This window comes from Equus przewalskii, chromosome 1 (assembly GCF_037783145.1).
Source record: "Equus przewalskii isolate Varuska chromosome 1, EquPr2, whole genome shotgun sequence".
In the NCBI taxonomy this organism is placed as follows: Eukaryota; Metazoa; Chordata; class Mammalia; order Perissodactyla; family Equidae; genus Equus; species Equus przewalskii.
In genome coordinates, this window is record NC_091831.1 from 10,398,801 (window position 1) to 10,416,968 (window position 18,168).

The following is an 18,168-nucleotide window of genomic DNA, read 5'->3' on the forward strand; positions in this document are numbered from 1 at the left end:
ATGTAATCCTCAGTATTGAGAACACACTGGTTACTCCTCATTCCAATTCTGGTATAGACTTAAGTGTTAAGGACCAGAAGTCCCCCATCCTTCTCCCCTGCCTTTAAAAGGAGGAGAAAGGGCCACTTAGGAAGGCATTGGGTCATCTCAGGACAGGGACGGCCATGATGCTGCTCATCGGAAGGTGTCCTCTGGGTGATTGTATCGGCAAGTTCTGAAGGGGACTGAGTTTGAAACCCGCCTCTACCACCTCCAGCTTTAGGAGTTCAGGCAAGTCACCTGCGCTCTCTGGGCCTCCATTGCTTTATCTGAGAAAAGGGACAGTAATACCTGCCCTCTAACCTCAAAGAAGACATGACTCAGAGTGGAGCAGGTAAGCTGCAACCCCGTTATGTGCATGTGCAGTGAGGATGAGGACAGCAGGAGCCCCTGTCCTCAGAGTGGCACAGGTGACAGCACGAGGCGATGCCTGCCCTACCTGAGCACACAACTCCAGCATCTTCTCTGTGGCCACATTCATGGTTGTACCACCCGCTGTGGGGGCAGCTTGACAGGTAAGGCTCCCATCCCGAGCAGTACACTGCGCCCAGGAGAATATTTCCTGAGCCCTGACCAAAGTGGGCCCCACCCAGGGCTGACACTGAAAGGCCACAGCCGAGCTGCCGACAGATGACATCTGCATCCTGGGCATCCCAGCTGTCATCACACACAGTGCCCCAGTAGCCTTGGTACAGGACCTCCACCCGGCCCTGACAGCGGTCGCCTCCATTCACCAGCCTCACAGGCAGACCTGCATCAAAACAGTGAAAAGCCCTCGTCTTCTTGGTCTCCATCCCTGGTTTTCGCCTCCTGGTGCTGTCTATTCTCCTCCTTTCTAGACCCCTGCCCCGTCTCCTTCACTGACTTTTCTCCTCTCTTGGGACCATACGTATGGCTGCTCTCCCAAGCACTGTCTCAGCCCTCTTCTTACTCTATCTTTTCCCACTAAAGGACCTCATGTACTCTGAGAGCTCTCCAGGAAGAGGACCCCAAATCCACATCTCCAGGGCTGATCAGCCCTGACAACCCCAGTCTTAACCTCTACACCAACACTGTCAACGGCCTCCTGGATACCCCAGCCCACCACCCCATGCTCAACACAGACCCTCTCCTCCATTTCAGTCAATGACATCACCGTGCTCCCCTTCAACTGTGCTGGAAATTAGCTTGTCATCTTTGATTATTCCTTCTCCTCACCTCTTAGATCCAACCTATCCCCAAGGTCGTCTTTCCTTTTATTCCCACCACCATTTTACCAGGTTAGGCCTTCCTTCTCTTGAACTTGGTCTTCTCCAGGGGCCTCCCAGCTGATCTCCCTACCCTGGCCCCACCTTTCTCTAGTCCATTCACCTTCATTGATTCAACCAGCATTTGTGGAGGGCCTACTGGATGCCCATGCCCATGCTGAGATGATTTATCTGTCTCCCTCAGACTGACTCAAATTTTATCGTTAGAAAGTACAGATATGTTCCAGTCACTTTCCTGCCCCAAATGCCTCAATATACTCTCCGCTCACATCAGGGTAAGCCAAAGATGACGTTCGTCCAAGACTGGGCCTTGACCTACCCTATCAACCCACCTGTAAGGGGCTTCGACATCCTGAGCTCCACCATGAAGATGACCACACCTAGGGAGTCAGCAGGTAACCTGTTCCTGTCTGACATGGTCCTGCTAAATCACCCTCACTGATTATGCAAGGAAAACAGGCAGCAGGTCCTGAGGGATCCAGCCCAACATCTTGACAGAAGGAGCCAAATCCTCGCTCTGGCTTTTCACCCGTTAGTTTGAGGGTACGAGAGATTTCTGCTCAGGGAGTGACCAGAGAGGTTGGAATGGGATGGAAGATAAGGGGGCAGGTGGTTGCTGTGTCTCTTGTAAGAGGAGGGGTCATGGAAGGAGGGAGAGTAGGTACCTTGGACTGCCTCTGGGGTATTCCCAAGGTGCATTTGGGTTTCCTCAGCCCTTCTTACTGTCCCTTTCTGGTCACTCCTGAGAATGCAGAAGAGCTCTCAGTTTCCCTGCCTCAGCCTGGCACTAGCTGGGTGTCAATCCCCAGAAAGCTGCCCCTCGAGTCTCTCCCGGGCAGGCTCTCAAGGCGTGCTCTGAAAGGGCAGGGTGTGGCGTCGACTCATTGAGCCAAGAACTCTCTGGCAGGGTCAGCTGTGCTAAGTGAGCATGTAAAGGACCCCGACATGTCAAAGTTGGAGCGAATGTCACACACTCTCACAGCAGAGAAGGAGGAGAGACGGATACATTTAGTAAGAATCACGCACGAAGGCAAAGGCACCTTTTCTGGGTTCGAATCTCTACCCGGACACTTACCCACCGTGTGACCTTAGACATGTAACTATTGACAACTTACCTGACTGTGTCCCAGTTTCCCCATCTGCAAAATGGGGTCATAACACTACTCACATCAAAGTGCTGTTGGGAAGATTTCACGATAACAGCACTTCCTATGTGCATTAGTTGAGCCTTATGTGCCAGGCAGTGTTTTAAGTGCTTTTTAATACATTGATTCATTTGATATATGAAAATAATTTTGTGCAGGTTACACAGCAAGCCCTGGGAGGATGTCAGCTATCTTCAAGAAAACTGTCATTCACAGTGAGAAGAGGCACTGACTCTGCTAACTGAAGCCAATGTCATGCAAGGGATGGATGGTTGGATGAATAGATGGATGGATGGATGAATACATGGATGGATGGACGAATAGATGGATGAATGAATGGATGGATGAATGAATGGATGGATGAATGAATGGATAGATGAATGAATGGATGGATGGATGGATGAATAGATGGATGGATGGATGAATAGATGGATGGATGAATGAATAGATGGATGGATGGATGGATGGATGGGAGGTGACAGAAGAAGGAAGAAGAATGAAAGATGGGACTGGCTGAGTGTTTGTCTGGGATGTGCCTAGGCTCTTGGCACCCCTTGACCCCTCCCTTTCCATCCCTGCTTTCTAAAGGGTAGGCACTTGCTCTGTGGCCAAGACTACACTAAGCCTCAACTAGCCAACAGCAGCAGCAGCAGAACTGGTGGACCCAGCCAACGAGCAAAACCCCGGGAAGACAAGGAAGGAGAAAGGTCTTACCATAGGCGGGAGTCTGGGGGTTCCACAGACCTAGAAAGAAACAAAACTCATCTTGGATAGGAGTGTCCACTATTGGTAAATGATCTACTGATACTGACTAGAGCTTCACCTCACAATCATGCCAGGTGGTGCTGTGGTTTGATCTTGGGTTTGTGTGCCTCCAGTGTTCTTGCTAAGGGTTTGGGGTTTTGCAATACGAGATTAAAACAAGTGGGTTGGATACAAGATGCTCAATAATTTTAGATGTAATAGAGTACATGTGTCCATACCAGCCCCTCTAACACTACAGTTTATAGTCACAGGACGCAATCTATGCTCAGAAAGAAAGGCTGGACAAGACAGGCAGCTCAAGCGGGGGTCAGGGATTTTGGGGGGCTGTTGAATCACCCTCGAGTCTGAAATTTGAGTAGAGTCAGCATCGGGAACAGTCACTCCAAGGCCGCTTAAATAAGTTAATATTCGGATGTTAGATATCCTGTTCCTTCTGATCCATACCCTGAGAAATTTTCACTCTATCTTGAAGAAACCCAAAATCTAGAGAACTCTGATCTTTACGATCAGTGAGGCCACACTAAAGCTCTCCACGCCTCCTTCTCTTCAGGTTAACCCTCAGTGTTCTGTCATGTCTATCAGACTCAATTTTAGTTTTTGAGTTTCTTTTTTTAAGCAGCTCTAACTATATTTGTGAAGATTGATAGTTCATGACTTTTACATATTTTGAAAGGTCTTACAAAGTTCAAAAAGAATATTTATTCAGGGGCCAGCCCCGTGGTCGAGTGGTTAAGTTCGCGTGCTCTGCTGCAGGCAGCCCAGCGTTTTGTCGGTTTGAATCCTGGGTGCAGACATGGCACTGCTCATCAAGCCACGCTGAGGCAGCGTCCCACATGCCACAACTAGAAGGACCCACAACTAAGAACATACAACTATGTACGGGGGACTTTGGGGAGAAAAAGGAAAAAAATAAAATCTTTAAAAACACCTACTCTAAAAAAAAAAAAAATATTTATTCATTAAAAACTGGAATGAAACTCATTCTATCTTACAGTCACTATATGGATTCATTGGATCCTTGTGTAAATCCAAGATACATTATGAGTTCTCAGTGATCTCATTTTCCTGTATCTTGAAACGTGCTTCTACTTCGTCATTCAAGGAAATAACTCATCTGTTATTAATTCATCAATTACTATTATTAAAAAAAATATGATAAGAATATGGAAGAATGGGGGCATCGCATAGAAGGAATATGAAATGGTGAAATAAACCATCATTCTTCAATGCCCAAAATATTGCATTATCTTTCAAGAAGGTATTTTTTTAAAGGCTGGAGAAATTGTCATTATAGTGTGCTTTTAGCTGTCATGAATGCAGTTAGGAATTCAGAATTTTTCATTGTCTGTTCACAATGGCAGAGAGAAGAAAATTGATGAAGCAAGATGTTTCACAATAGTTAGTGAAGCAGAAGAGGAATGCAAAGCGACAGAGAGCAGCACCCTGGATGCTGACGATAATGGTGAAATTGACTGTACACCTGAAATCTCACACTACGAAGCTTCAGATGACAATATCTCAGATGAATTTCCTCAGATCTAAGAATCAAGGAATCAGTAATATAATTCTAAGTGCAGAAATAAAACGTAGTGCTCTCACCCACCTCAATGCAAAGGATCTCATCCATGATATTTGGCAGCATGAATGTGGACCACCGCATTTTGCTAAGGGACGTGCAATGGTTCACTTTCATCTTTTATGATGCTCATGTAGGGCAATCTCCTTAATGCAAAGAGATCTGCTATGTTTAAATTCTTACGGGAATTTCTAGGAAGGTTGCTTTCATAATCCTTTGTTTCTTGCTTCCTCACACAGGGAGGGCTAAGGCATCTGAGAAACTTCTCAGCTACTATTGAAATGCAAGGCCAGCCAGGATCAGCAGTCAGCGGTCAGAGACCTGAATTTCTCTCACGGAACCACAGGCCAGTGGGGTACTGGCTGTCAGAGAACTCCATCCCCTGTCTCTGCACCCTGAACGTGGGGTCCACAATGGACTCTTCCAGCTGCCCTGCTCCACGCTGTTGATGGCCATAAGAGGGCCATGGAGGCCAGGTGACTACACACCCTGAACATGAAGAAGCAATTCATAACAGAAACAGACAGCCAGGATATTCTTTCCATAGAGGCCACAAAACTGGAAACATCTGCACCAAAACACCCCCTCCTCATTTCTGATACACCATCCCCGCTCCCAGATTCAAGGACAAGCTGACAGACAGGCCTGAGAGAGTCCTCCATTCAAAACTCTGCTATTTGAACACAGTACAGATGACACCATGCGACTCCCACTGACAGGCTCCAGGCATCTTGCTTAGTCACAGGGAAGTCAGTGTCAGAATCTGCATCAGATTCAGAAGCTTTGAGCTCCTGGGTCTTGACAATACTCATCCATAACACTAAACAGAACATTGAAATTGTCTCCGGTTGTGCTATGTCCATGCATTCAGAATAAACTCTTTTGCACAGATTTAGTGAGACCCACTTGCACTCTTCCAATAATCAACCACATAGTTGTAGATGACACTGGCTGCCATTTGGGGAATGGGGGTAAATCACCTGGAGAAAGAAGCTTCCACTTGTTTGTTTTCCAGAAAATGGAAAGAGACTCTTCTCTGGCACTGGGGATCAGTGTCCAAGAGAGTCAAGCTGTCAGAGGGACCAACTAGGAAAAGCCACAAGAGATCTCTCAAGGTACTCCACAAAGACCTAGTCCCTTTCCAGGGGAGCTGGCACCTTTCCATCTGGACTCAGCCATTGCCCCAAATCTCCCAAAGCACCTATTGTGCACATTTGGACATGGTGCACCTTAGGGCTCTATTGGGGTAAGACTGAAGAGCTTTGCATTAAAAAAAAAGCAGAGTGGGGCTGGCCCAGTGGCACAGCCGTTATGTTTGCACGTTCTGCTTCTCAGCAGCCTGGGCTTTGCCGGTTCAGATCCCGGGTGCGGCACTGCATGGCACAGCATGCTGTGGTAGGCATCCCACATATAAAGTAGAGGAAGATGGGCACGGATGTTAGCTCAGGGCCAGCCTTCCTCAAAAAAAGAGCAAGATTGGCAGATGTTAGCTCAAGGCCAATCGTCCTCCAAAAAAAAAAAAAAAAAAGCAAAAGCAGAGTATCATCAACCTAACCAATATTTACTAGATGGGCCACTCCAGTTGTTCTGGAAGAGAAGCCTAAGAAGATCATGTAGTGACTCCAACAGCGCTCTGGAAAGTGCTCTGGAACTGAAGCAAATGTCTACTGAAGAGTTATTGCATCTTCGTGGCTGGTGAAGAGAATCCCATGTCTTGCTATTTATATGCAAGGTCTCATTTAATCCTTCCCCCAACCCCATCCTCACTTACACCTGAGGACACTGAGGCACAGACGCTATAAAGGTAGCCCAAGAACACCCAGACCCCAACTCTACTGTCCATGCTGTTACCTATCATCCAGTGCTGCGTTTTGTCACAGCCGCTGCCTGCTACCAGCCACTCCTTGTAGTCCTTGCAAGGCAGGTGGTCCACGCTAATCTACTTTCCATAAACTCGCCAAATTCGGTTTTCAATGGGAAGTCACCTGGCGGCCTTCACTAAGACTCCAGCAGTGACAGTGACTCCCAGAGAAACACTCTTCCTTCCTGCTCTGTCTGGCTCACTCCCACACCGGCTCTGGACCTCAGTTCACCTGTGACGTTCTCGGGACTGCTCTCTCTGATGGCTGATCAACGGCTCCAGCACTGATCACAGCTCTGATTGTAACTGAGTGATCAGCTGATTAGTGTCTGTCTTTCCCTTAGACCCTAAGTCCCTGAAGGCAGGGAACGTGATCCCCTGAAACAGCACAGAGCGAGCCCATGCTGTGGTTTCTCCTGCTTAGAAGCGTCCTGGGAGGACTGGTTCTGCCAAATGAGGTGACAAGGAGATCAAGGCCATTGTGAAAGGCATGTCAAGGTTAGCAATGTACTTGTGGAAAAGCCTTTCTATCGACAAGTCTGAGCTACAATGTAGCCAAGAACCATTTGGGAAAATGTGAAAAACCTAAATTCAGTTGACATTGAGGCAAATATAGGCATTAAGAAAAAATAAGTAACAGCAAGTAGCTCTTAAAATATATGCACATATCTTCTGTCACTTCCTTTGGAAACTCTTGGCAAAGTCGTGCTTCCATAGTTACATCACAAACATGAAACCTGCATTCAGTCCGGGGCCAGGCAGCTCGGGTGGTCAATGTGTGGTCTACAGAGCGTCCTTATTCTCAGTTATGTGAAAATGCAGATTCCTGAGCCCCACCTCAGCCCTCCCAATCAGCGTCTCTGGAGGGGGATGAGGAGAATTCCAAGGACTTGCATTCAAACAAATGCCCTAGCTGATTCTGATGAGCACTCAACGTTGAGTCAGTGGGGCAGCCTCGGGGGCAGAGATCTTAGGAAAGACATGTGGCTGGGCAGAGGCTGGCATGGAGGCCCCGGACCTGTCTTCTGGTCAGCATGGACTTTCATAAGGAAGGGGCTGAGGGCCCAGGTGGACCCCGTCAGAGGAGGTCCTTCCTGTCCTATGTCCAAAACCCAGAGGATACTCTGCAGCAGCCCCTCCTGAGTCCTTGGGGGTGGCCTTGGGTCCCACAACCTCCCAGTCCCAGAGTTTAGTTACCAGTTGGCGTCTGTGTCTCCCTGGAAGTGGTTCCCATGGTGTTTCCCACTGTTACTGAAAATACAAAGAAAAAGAAGCCAAATGAGAGCTCCTCTGAAAACAAGCAGGAATCTGACCCCCTGCTGATTTGAACAAAGGAGGGGCTCCTCACACTGCACCTTGGAGCGTTCGCTGGGCCTGTCCCTCATTAAGTAACTCTTGCAGCAAATATGGACCCATCTCTGACCACATGGCAGGCGCTGCACTCAGAGTCCGGCAGAAGAAGGGACCCGCCACAGGGGGAAGGCTCAGTCCTCCAGAGCTCAGAGCCACTCAGCACTGGACTTGGTCACCCACCTCCGAGGAGCCCAGAGAAAAGGGAGAGGAGGACTCTCGGAGCGAGCACTTGTGGGCAGGAGGGGCCCAGAGGGGAGAGGAGGTTTCATCTAGGCTTGGAAGAAGGTAGAGACGTGTCAGGAAAAATGGGTTGAAAGTATGGTTGCCAGATAAAATTCAGAACACGCAGTTAAATTTGAATTTCAGATGAATGACTACTTCTTCACTATAAATATATTGCAAATATTATGTGTGATATACTTAAGAAAACAACATTTTTATCTGAAATTCAAATTTAATTGAGTGTATTGCATTTTTTCAAGTATTTTTTAAATTTTATTTTATTATTATTTTTTATTTTTATTTTTTGATGAGGAAGATTGGCTCTGAGCTAACATCTGTTGCCAATCTTTCTCTTTTTGCTTGAGGAAGATTATCACGGAGCTAATATCTACGGCAACCTTCCTCTATTTTGTATGTGGGACACTGCCACAGCAGGGCTTGATGAGCAGTATGTAGGTCCACGCCCGGGATCCGAACCTGTGAATCCCAGGCCACCAAAGCAGAGCATGTGAACTTAAGCACTCTGCCACCGGGCTGGCCCCTGTATTGCATTTTTATTAGCAATGTCTGCCTACACTGGATGAGAGGCATCCCAGAGGTGGCAGCAGACAGGAAGTTCTCTTGACTGACCTTTACGTATGCCCCTGGCCAGATGGACCAGGGCTCTCCATCCTCTCTGTAAACCCCTGAATCCTGGGGCTCGTAGGCTAATTTCTAACGTGCTCAGCAACTTCTGCTCCAACCAACTAAGCTGTGTGATCAACTGGAGGCAGATATGAGTCCCAAACCTGTTTACACCAGTTGTACTTGGCTTTAAATTAAATAAAATATTAAATTGATGAAATATGGGTACAAGAAGAAAGACACTTTTCTATGAAAGTAAGGCCTAATGCTTTGGAAATAAAATCAAGATGTTAAAAAGAACTCAGGTGAGTGAGACAGCAAAAAGTAGAAGAAAGATGTAAAACAAATAGGGGAACTTCTGCGCTCACACTTCTTTGCAAGCGTCTTTCACTTCATGCTCCACTTTAGAGAAACTGAAATTAGAAATTAGAGATACGCAAAATCGTGTGGTTTGTGCAAGAAAGACATTGCAGACCTACTGAAGACCCCACTGAGATAGAGCCGCCGGCCACACGTCGGCGAGTCACAGCACGCTGACGTTTTAAGTTAAAACAACGCGTATGTATCATACTTTATGGTTCCTCATTTTAAACGACATTTTGAGTAAGCGGCCAACAGCCTGTCCCAGTCACATAAGAAAGGAGCTCCTTTAGAGCAACGGTTCTCAAAGCGGCTTCCATGCCCAGCAGCGCCAGCCCACACCTGGGAACTTGTGGAAAAGGCCTATTTTTAGGCCTTCCACGGACACAAGTCAGGAACTCAGGAGGTGGTGCCGACAATGTGTGTTTTCACAAGCGCTCCAGACGATTCTGATACAAACTAAAGTGTGAAAACTGCTGTCCCGCAGCCCGTGTACAGGAAAAGTAACAGCAGTTCCGAGAGAGCGGGAAGGAACAGCTCCTTCCGCCCGTTCCTGAGCACCTACTGGGTGCCCGACTCCACCCGGCAGGGGACAGCGAGATCACGTGATGCCCCACTGTCCTGGGGAAATTCGCTCCAGTGGGTGAGTCATCCGAGTCAGCAGGTAGAGGACAGTGGATGAAGGGCTCCAGTGAGGGGTGTCCAGGAGTCCAGCAGGGGACCCCATGTGAGGTCCTGGCATCACACCAGATGGGAGCCGGCAGAGGGGAAGATGTGGGTTAACACAGGCTCTGAGGAAGCAGAGACACTGTGGATGAAGCTCTCCTTCAAAATATTCTAACAGGAATAAAAATACCAACTCTATACAAAGCTTCCTGGCCGCCTCCTGGCAGATGAGGAGATGAACCAGGTGTCTGGACGGAAGGACTGAATATGGAAATGTCAGTCGTCCTAAACAAATTCACAGCTTTAATATAATTCCCATTGCAAAGCTTTTCTTTGATTGGTTGCTTCTTTAAAAAGTGATTTTAGGGGCTGGCCCAGTGGCATAATGGTTAATTTCAGCACACTCCACTTCAGTGGCCCCAGGTTTGCAGATTCAGATTCCAGGCACAGACCTATCAACGCTCATCAAGCCAGGCTGTGGCGACATCCCACATCCAAAATAGAGGAAGATGGGCACGGATGTTAGCTCAGCGACAATCTTCCTCAAGCAAAAAGAGGAAGACTGGCAACAGATGTTAGCTCAGGACCAATCTTCCTCACAGCAAAAAAAAAAAAAAAGATTTTACAGTAGTCACCATTCAAAAAGTTAGTATTAGCCTCAAAATATTACAAATAAAGCTGTAAAAATTAAAATATAGAAATAAATTTTTAGATATTTACATCACACCAGAAAGCAAAATAATTTTCAGAAACAAAGAATTAGATATCTTTTTTAAACACACAGAAATAAAAAAAACTAGTTAAATGTTTATCCAGTTTCTATAAGAAGTTTCTAGAGTTAAAATCCACTAAGGAAAACAGCAATAAATTTAATTTCGTGAAAATATAAAATATTTATGTGGAAAAATTCAAAATCCAAATTAAAAGGCAAACAACAAACTGGGAAAATACTTGTCATCAATATAATGAGCAAAGTACTAATATCCAAATTATAGAGAGAGTTTACATAAATCAACAAGGAAGACACTAACCTTTCAAACAAATGGGACAAAGGATACAAACAGACAATTGAAAAGACAAAGGAACAAATTGAACAGACAAGGAAAAGGAATATAAGTGGCTTAAGATGTTCACTCTCATTATAAGCAAAGAAATGCAAATTAAAATAACTGGGTGCCATTTTTCATCCAGCAATTCAGCCAAGATTTTTGAACAATAATATTAGGAACTGGAGAAGGTGTAGAAAATTGCCACTCTTGTTTTTTACTGAGAATGGAAAGAACTGGCACGTTTCTGGAAAATCATTTATCAGTGTATTTTAAAAGCCTTAAAAATGATCAACTCTTTAACTCAGTAATTCCACTTCTAAGAATCTAGCGAAAGGAAATAATTTCTAGAATGTGAGCAAAGATGCACGGGCAGGGATGGTCTTCACGGTAACCTCCATATAGAAAGAACCTGAAACGGGGTGGAGGAAATGGGGAGAGGTTGGTCTAAGGACACCAACTTCCAGCAATGAGGTGAATAAGCTCTCGGGATCTAGCGCAAAACACGGTGACTGTGCTCGACAACATTGTACTGGACAATTGAAATGTGCTAAGAGAGCAGAACTTAAACGTTTGCATTAAAAACAGATAAATATGTGAGGTGCTGCATGTGTTAATTACTGGGATGTGTACTTACAGCACAGTGTGTACGTATCTCAAATCACCATGACGTACGCTTTAAACAGCTTACGATTTTGCTGATTATATCTCAATAAAGTGAAATTTTTTTTAAAAAAAAGAAGAAAACCTGAGACAACTTCAATATCCAAAAATTGTGAATGGCATGCTAAAATGTTCAGAATATAAAGATAAATTAGAGGAAAACTGTATATTTAGTGATACCACTCACGTACATATAACTTGAAAGAAACACATAGTTGAACAACGGCAGTCTCGCGTGATAGGAGGGCGGGTGTTTGGATTTTCTCTGCATTTTTCTCCAGCTCCTACCTTTCCTCCGCTAACCGTGCAGTGACAGCGTGGTTTGAAGCTGAAGGTGGGAGGTGGCGTTGGGGGTGGTGTAGGAGGCAGATTCTTTCAGGGTGGGGAGGAATGTTGCTTGTAGGCTCAAGGAAAAGAATAAGGGGAAAGGGAACCAGAAGATAAAGAAAGAGAAGGAAGCTAGTGGTAGAGAAAGCAGAGAGCGAGAAGAGGAGGGAGAGAGGAGAAGGTGGGGGGAGGAACCGGTATTTTTGATTAATTACCACTTTCCAGGCTTTGAGCCAAGTGCTTGACCGGTCCTGTCTTATTCAATCTTCATAAAATGCTTTATGGTAGAATTATTACTCACATCTATTTTATGGACGAGAAACCCGAAGATTAGAGGGGTGGGACAACTTGTCAAAGGTCACACAGTCACTAAGTAATGAGGCTCACATCTGAGGTCAGGTGCGCTGACCCCACAGCAGCTGTGGGACGCAGCTCCACCACGCGGGCTCCCAAATTCAAGTTAAAACAAGGAGATTCCATTTCAACTTGTCAAAAAAGCAAACCATTTTGGAATAATGACATGCAGTGATGGAGAGGATGTGGTTGACATTGTTCCTGATAATGTGTTTACCTCCCCATAAACTATACACTGCCGCACGTCACCTAACGGCAGGGATACGTCCAGAGAAATGCCAGGTTAGGGGATTTTGTCTGGGTGTGAACATCATCGAGTGGACGTACACACACCTGGATGGTATAGCCTACTGCACACCTGGGTTCTATGGTGCTAATCTTATGGGACCACAGTCCCATACCTGGTCCATCATAGACGGAAATGTCACACGGCACCGGGGAGGGCTCACACCCTCTCTCCTGCCCTGGAAGGGGGGCACTGGGGGGTTCAGGCTGCTGCATTAAATTCAGTGTGAGCCAGGGCCCCTGTTAGGCTCTTAGCCATGCAAGGTGTTGTACTGGGTATTGAGTGAGCAAGTCATGGTCCCTGCCCTCCAGGCACGCCCAGCACAGCAGGATCGCTAGAAAAATCCACAGACAGTTTGGTGCAGGAGTTAAGGTGCTGTGTTAAGGAATTATGACACTATGTGTGTGTCTGTGTGTATTTGTGTGTGTCTCTGTGTGTATGGATGTGTCTGTGTATGTGTGTGTCTGTGTGTGTGTTGAGAATATACGTCAGGGACAAATTCCTGGATGGATCAGTATCCCTGGTATTTAACAATAGCAGCTGGGGGCTGGCCTTTGGCTGAGTGGTTAAGTTCTTGGGCTCCTCTTCAGCAGCCTGCCCTGGGTTCACCGGTTAGGATCCTGTGCGTGGACCTACACGGTGCTCACCGAACCATGCTGAGGCAGCATTCCACATAGAAGAGCTAGAATGATCTATGACTGGGATATACAACTATGTACTGGGGCTTTGGGGAGAAAAAAAAGAGGAAGATTGGCAACGGATGTTAGCTCAGGGCCAATCTTCCTCACCCAAAAGCACAAAAAAGATAAAAACAGCAGCCGGATTTAGCCAGGTGAAGTGGGGGGAGGCGAAGACTGAGCTCCAGGCAGAGGGCGCAGTGCGCGCAGTTCCCACGGCCAGAGGCGAGGTTTGGAGCACCTGAGGTTGCTGTGTGCTGCAAGATAGTGAGCTGCAAGGTGTCCCGGGAAACAGGCAGAACCAATAAAACCCCAGGGTGGAGAGCAGCATGGGACACGGGGGGAATGATCCCAGGCGGGTGTGCACGGCAGGGTGTGGAGAGAGCCGCGGCCGCAGAAGACGGGCGGGTGGGGCCTCGGGGCAGGGTGCCAGGCTGCGCGCAGGGCCTGAACCCGAGTCTGCTCCACCGCCTTTCTCCTCCTCCCTGCCATTCCGCACCTAGCGACTGACTTACGTAACGCGGGGGAAGTTTGCGCAATAACGAGCAGTTCAAGGAGAGATCAGAAGTCTGTGTGGACCCGTCACTTAAGGGAATCAGAGGCGCGCCCTCAATCCAAATGTCACCCCAGTAAAGACGTTCTCACACTGCCCAAGTCCCTCCATTAGATTTTCTCCTTTATTTTAAGGCACTAGTCATGGCCAAAACCCCTGATAAACTGTGGGAAGGGTAATGTTGAGGATGACCAGTATGCTAGGAATTCGTTTGTAAGCAATTATTACTTTCTCATCTTGCAAAACATTGGCCTTGAAGAAACTGGACCGAGGGAAGTCAAGTTAGAAACTCTTTTAGAATAACTTTATAGTTATAACTTGCAGAGTGAGTACTAAACCTCAGAGAGTCCCCGAATACCCCTCCCCAGTTTCCCCGAATGTTAATGTCTCACATTACCGTGGGGCATTTGTCACGACTACCAAACCAATACTGGTACATTCCCACTAACTAAACCCCAGGCTTTGTTTGATTTCACCAGTTTTTCCTTTTTCTGTTCCAGGGTCTAATCCAAGATACCAGTTTGCATTTAGGAAGTTGTGTTAGGATAAGACATCGGGAAAGTGCCTAGAAGAGGAACAATGGCCTGTTGGTGGGCACCCACTATGTGCCAGACGCTGCCTGGGTGACCTCATTTCTACACGACCCTATGAGGTTGGAACACAAGCCCATTTTACAAACGAGTAAACTGAGGCTTGCAGAGGCCCCAGAGCTGATAAGCGGCAGAGCCGAAGACACAGCTAGGAGCAGCAGGAGTTCCACCGCCCCGCCCGCCCCGCACAGGCCTGGGCGCACTGACTTTTCTGAAGAGTCTGTGCAGAGACCAGAGCTGAGAAGCGTGCCTGCTGCCGCGGTTCACCCAGCACGAAGCTCCCCGGGCTCCAGTGCTGAGCTAAACGCCACAGTTCATCCCCTCGGCTCTCTGCAAGGAACAGCGAGGGTTAAAGGCCGTAACTGCTCCCGAATGCCAGCCGACCTCCAGCTTCAAGTCCTGGCCCAGCTGCTCACCAGCTGCTGACCTTGGACAAGGCACGTAACCTTCTGAGCCTCAGTTTCCTCATCTGCAATGTGGAAATAATGATACCTAACTCTGGGTTGTTAGCAGATCTAGACAAGAGACTGTAGGCCCGCGTCGGGCTGAGTACCCAATACCCACGAAGCACTTTGCACAGGGCTGATTCCCACCTCCACACGGCACATTCAGGCACACGTGCGTGTGTGTGCGTGTCTGTGCATGTGCACGCACAGAGCATCACAGTGAAACCTCAAGGTCCCTCAACACAGGCACCGTTGCCTTGAGCCCCTTTGCAGACGAGGACGGGGCAGTCCCTGTGCTTTAGGGACTGACAGGAATCCCAGGTCACCTAGAGCCAGTGCAAGGCCAGGGACTAACTTTCTAAAGCTGGAGCCAAGAACACTGCCTCTCGTTGTCAAATATTTTGATGGAGACACAATCTCCAGCCCCCAGACCGCCCAGCCTGTACACGCTGACATCCTCCTGACAAGGAAGGAAGGTGGGCGACATCTGCCAGCTGGCCCCCTGGTGTCACCATGATGCACACGCCTAACACACAGTGCAGGCCTGCTCCCCATCACCAGGGCCGCGAGGGTTGGGTTTGGCGTGCTGCTTCCATGAAAGCAATTTCCCAAACAAACTTTTATCTTCAGAGCTTCCCCTACAAAGAAGCCTGGGGGTCGGAGTGAGAGGTCTGAAAGTTATCTGGAAATTAGGATACTTCCACCCTGTCTTCCAGAATTCGTGAATGTAGCAAAAGATGACACCAAAGAAAAGGTTTGGGTGAGTGGAAGAGAAGAAGGAGGGAAGAGATGAATAAAGGAAAGGAGGGAGGGAGGGAGGGAGAGAAAGAAGGAGGGGAAGGAAGAAAAAAGGAGGGACAGAGGGAGAGAGACGGGGAGGAAGGGAAGGAGGGAAAGAGATGCTGGAGGCCAGACAGATGAGAGACAGAAAATCAGACAGAGATAGAGAGAGACCTAGGCCCACTGGCCAATCGTCCTGTTCATTTGGTATCTCGGTAAAAGACACTGAGATTCAACAGTCGCACTGATTAGCCTATGGCTCTTTCATGTACATTTTATCCCTTGACACTCTAGGAACACAAGGACATGGTTGAGTTACTGAGCTCCAAATGGTTTGTCTAAAGCAGCGAGTGACAGACGCAGACTTGGAACTCTTATGGTCTTGTCTGTGATCAGCTACTTGACCTGATTTTCGTCAGTAAATATTAATTATCAAGCCAGACACACCTGCAGAAAGAAGTCACATAATGAGCATTTACTGGGGCTCTTTCCTGCTCATTTTTACAGTACGCAAACTATGCGCTTAACCAATTATGGCAAAGTTTTAGAGCCTCATAATAATATACACAAACTTTCCTTTAACTTCAAGAATTTTTCTAAGACCAATCAATCATTTCTTTAGTTGAGTGACTCACTGACAACACTGACATAATGATTGGCTTTTTCTAACTACACCTGTTGTACTTCTCAGCCAGAAACAAAATAAAAAAGAGCCATTCCTTGTAAATCCTTGCAATTACAATTATCAGCAAAGAATTGCCTCTTCTTGATGCAAAACCCCCCTTGGAATAGAATGTCTAGAACCAAGGAACAATTAGACATGATCTGAAATTAATGAATATAATAATTAGACATAGTACCTGTAGATAGAACTTGACCCAACAAAAGACAAATTTCAAGGATGTCTGTGGAGATCCCCATTTTGCTGGGTTCTTCTCAATCTGAGTAAAAACACCTTGACATTTATAGTTTCCTAGCTGGAAGGAGGCGTGTTCTCTGGGTGAGGTGGTATATTTCCATTGCTGCCATAAATCAATATAAAGGAAGTGAGAGATCTTGCTAACAATTGATGGCTAATCTGTGGGAACAGCTTAGGTGTGTTTGAATGGTTGTCTTATGAACCATCTGGCTAGTCCCCAACAGCAAAAGCACTGCCATTAGTGATACAATTTCCAGCTTCCTTCTAGGTGAACCTCGAAGACTCACAAGTGCTCCCTGAATACTGGCTTGATTTTAATGTTGGAGAATTTGAATTACCTTGTGGGAAATCAGCCCCAAGGTTGGGGGCAGAGCAGGATGTGGGCTACTGAGCAAATACAGGACATGGTGCCAAGGGGAACGGCATCTCTGTGGAATGACTTGTCCTGGCAGGGCATGCTCTCGTTGGCCCCTGGCCTTGGAGAAACGAGGATGGCATTAGTGCAGGCATGACTGGAGAGTAGAAGCCATGAGGGAGAAGGCCATGGGTTCCATGGGCCTGTTCTAACTTTGGCCCCATCTTCTGGAACTCACACTACTTCCATAGCACAGGAGCTGAGAAACACGTGACCTCAAACCGAACCACCTCCAACCATTTCACAGGCTCTGATTTCTTGCCCGAAGCATTCACATTGTATGACACTGGGAGCTTGGCAAAGCCACAAATCCTGCCCCCGACCTCCTCCTACCTTGCACACAAGCCCTCTCCTTGGGTTTGTTCTGTAGATATCACTTTGCCCTTTGGGACCCCTGTCTCTATCACCAGACTCTGGCAAACCCCCCACAATCTACCAAGAAGGTTGCCTGTCCTTTCCCTTTATCCAGCTGCTCTCGGTGGTTGGTAACTTGTGGTTAGAAGCATACGGCTCTGCAGGACTTGCCTCTGTTGTCCTGGCCTGGATGAGCGAGGTGTCTGGCCTCTCAGCTGAGACACCCAGGCAACAGATGACACCTGGGCTTCCTTGCCATGGGCTATTAACCCGTAGTCTCCTGGTGCTTCATTCTGGAAGGATGGCATGAACCCAGGCCTTGTCTCAGCCACCAACCAGGATTTAGGGCTGGACATCTGCAACTGTCTTCATCCAGATGAAAGCTACATGCAACCTTGGATTTCTTTTTCAATCCTACAAGTCTTTCTGTTGTTCCCATGTTGCTCTTCTCCCCTTGGTGAGATCAGGCACGTTTCCGCAGGAGAGCCCCATTGTTTTCAGTCTCCTACTGTCAGTCCAACGACTGATAAGTATCAGGGGACAAGAGGACAGGGATACCCGTCTGCTGGGGAGTGCCTAGGACAGAGCACACACTGATTCCTCTTATGGGGGGTTGTGATTGTTTGGTTCCTGCAGTGCTGGGCTCAGAATGATTATGAAGCTGACCTGGGATCATCAAAAAGAGTGCCATGATAGATTAGTAATGTCTGCCTTGGGCACAGCAGGGAAAAGTAGGGGTAAGAATACTAAATACCTGCCAGGAAGAAGAGGGTAAAAAGTGTCCTTCACCCTAGGAAGCACCCTGCCGAGTCTTGAGACAAACCTGCATGATGACAATCACGACAGGGGGTACTAAGTATTAATCCAAGTTGCTGTGGGAACATACAGAAAAAGCATCTA

At 47.2% G+C, this 18,168-nt stretch overlaps 1 protein-coding gene across 14 annotated transcripts in view; it reads right to left on the reverse strand.

The window, feature by feature from the left end:
* Positions 1-16,804, reverse strand: part of DMBT1 (deleted in malignant brain tumors 1) — a 55,150-nt gene extending 38,346 nt beyond the window's left edge. For 3 of the 14 annotated variants that reach the window (XM_070631996.1, XM_070631971.1, XM_070631917.1), the window contains exons 1-4: positions 16,441-16,548; positions 7,831-7,884; positions 3,146-3,175; positions 479-790 (exon numbers count right to left, since the gene is read on the reverse strand). In XM_070631996.1, the coding sequence (XP_070488097.1) occupies positions 479-790; positions 3,146-3,175; positions 7,831-7,884; positions 16,441-16,501 (457 nt within the window). In that variant the 5' untranslated portion in view covers positions 16,502-16,548. Of the gene's footprint in view, positions 1-478; positions 791-3,145; positions 3,176-7,830; positions 7,885-16,440 lie in introns of all 14 variants that reach the window. The other 11 variants (XM_070631930.1, XM_070631921.1, XM_070631980.1 and 8 more) reach the window with 8 other exon arrangements.
* Between the last annotated feature and the right edge of the window lie 1,364 nt (positions 16,805-18,168).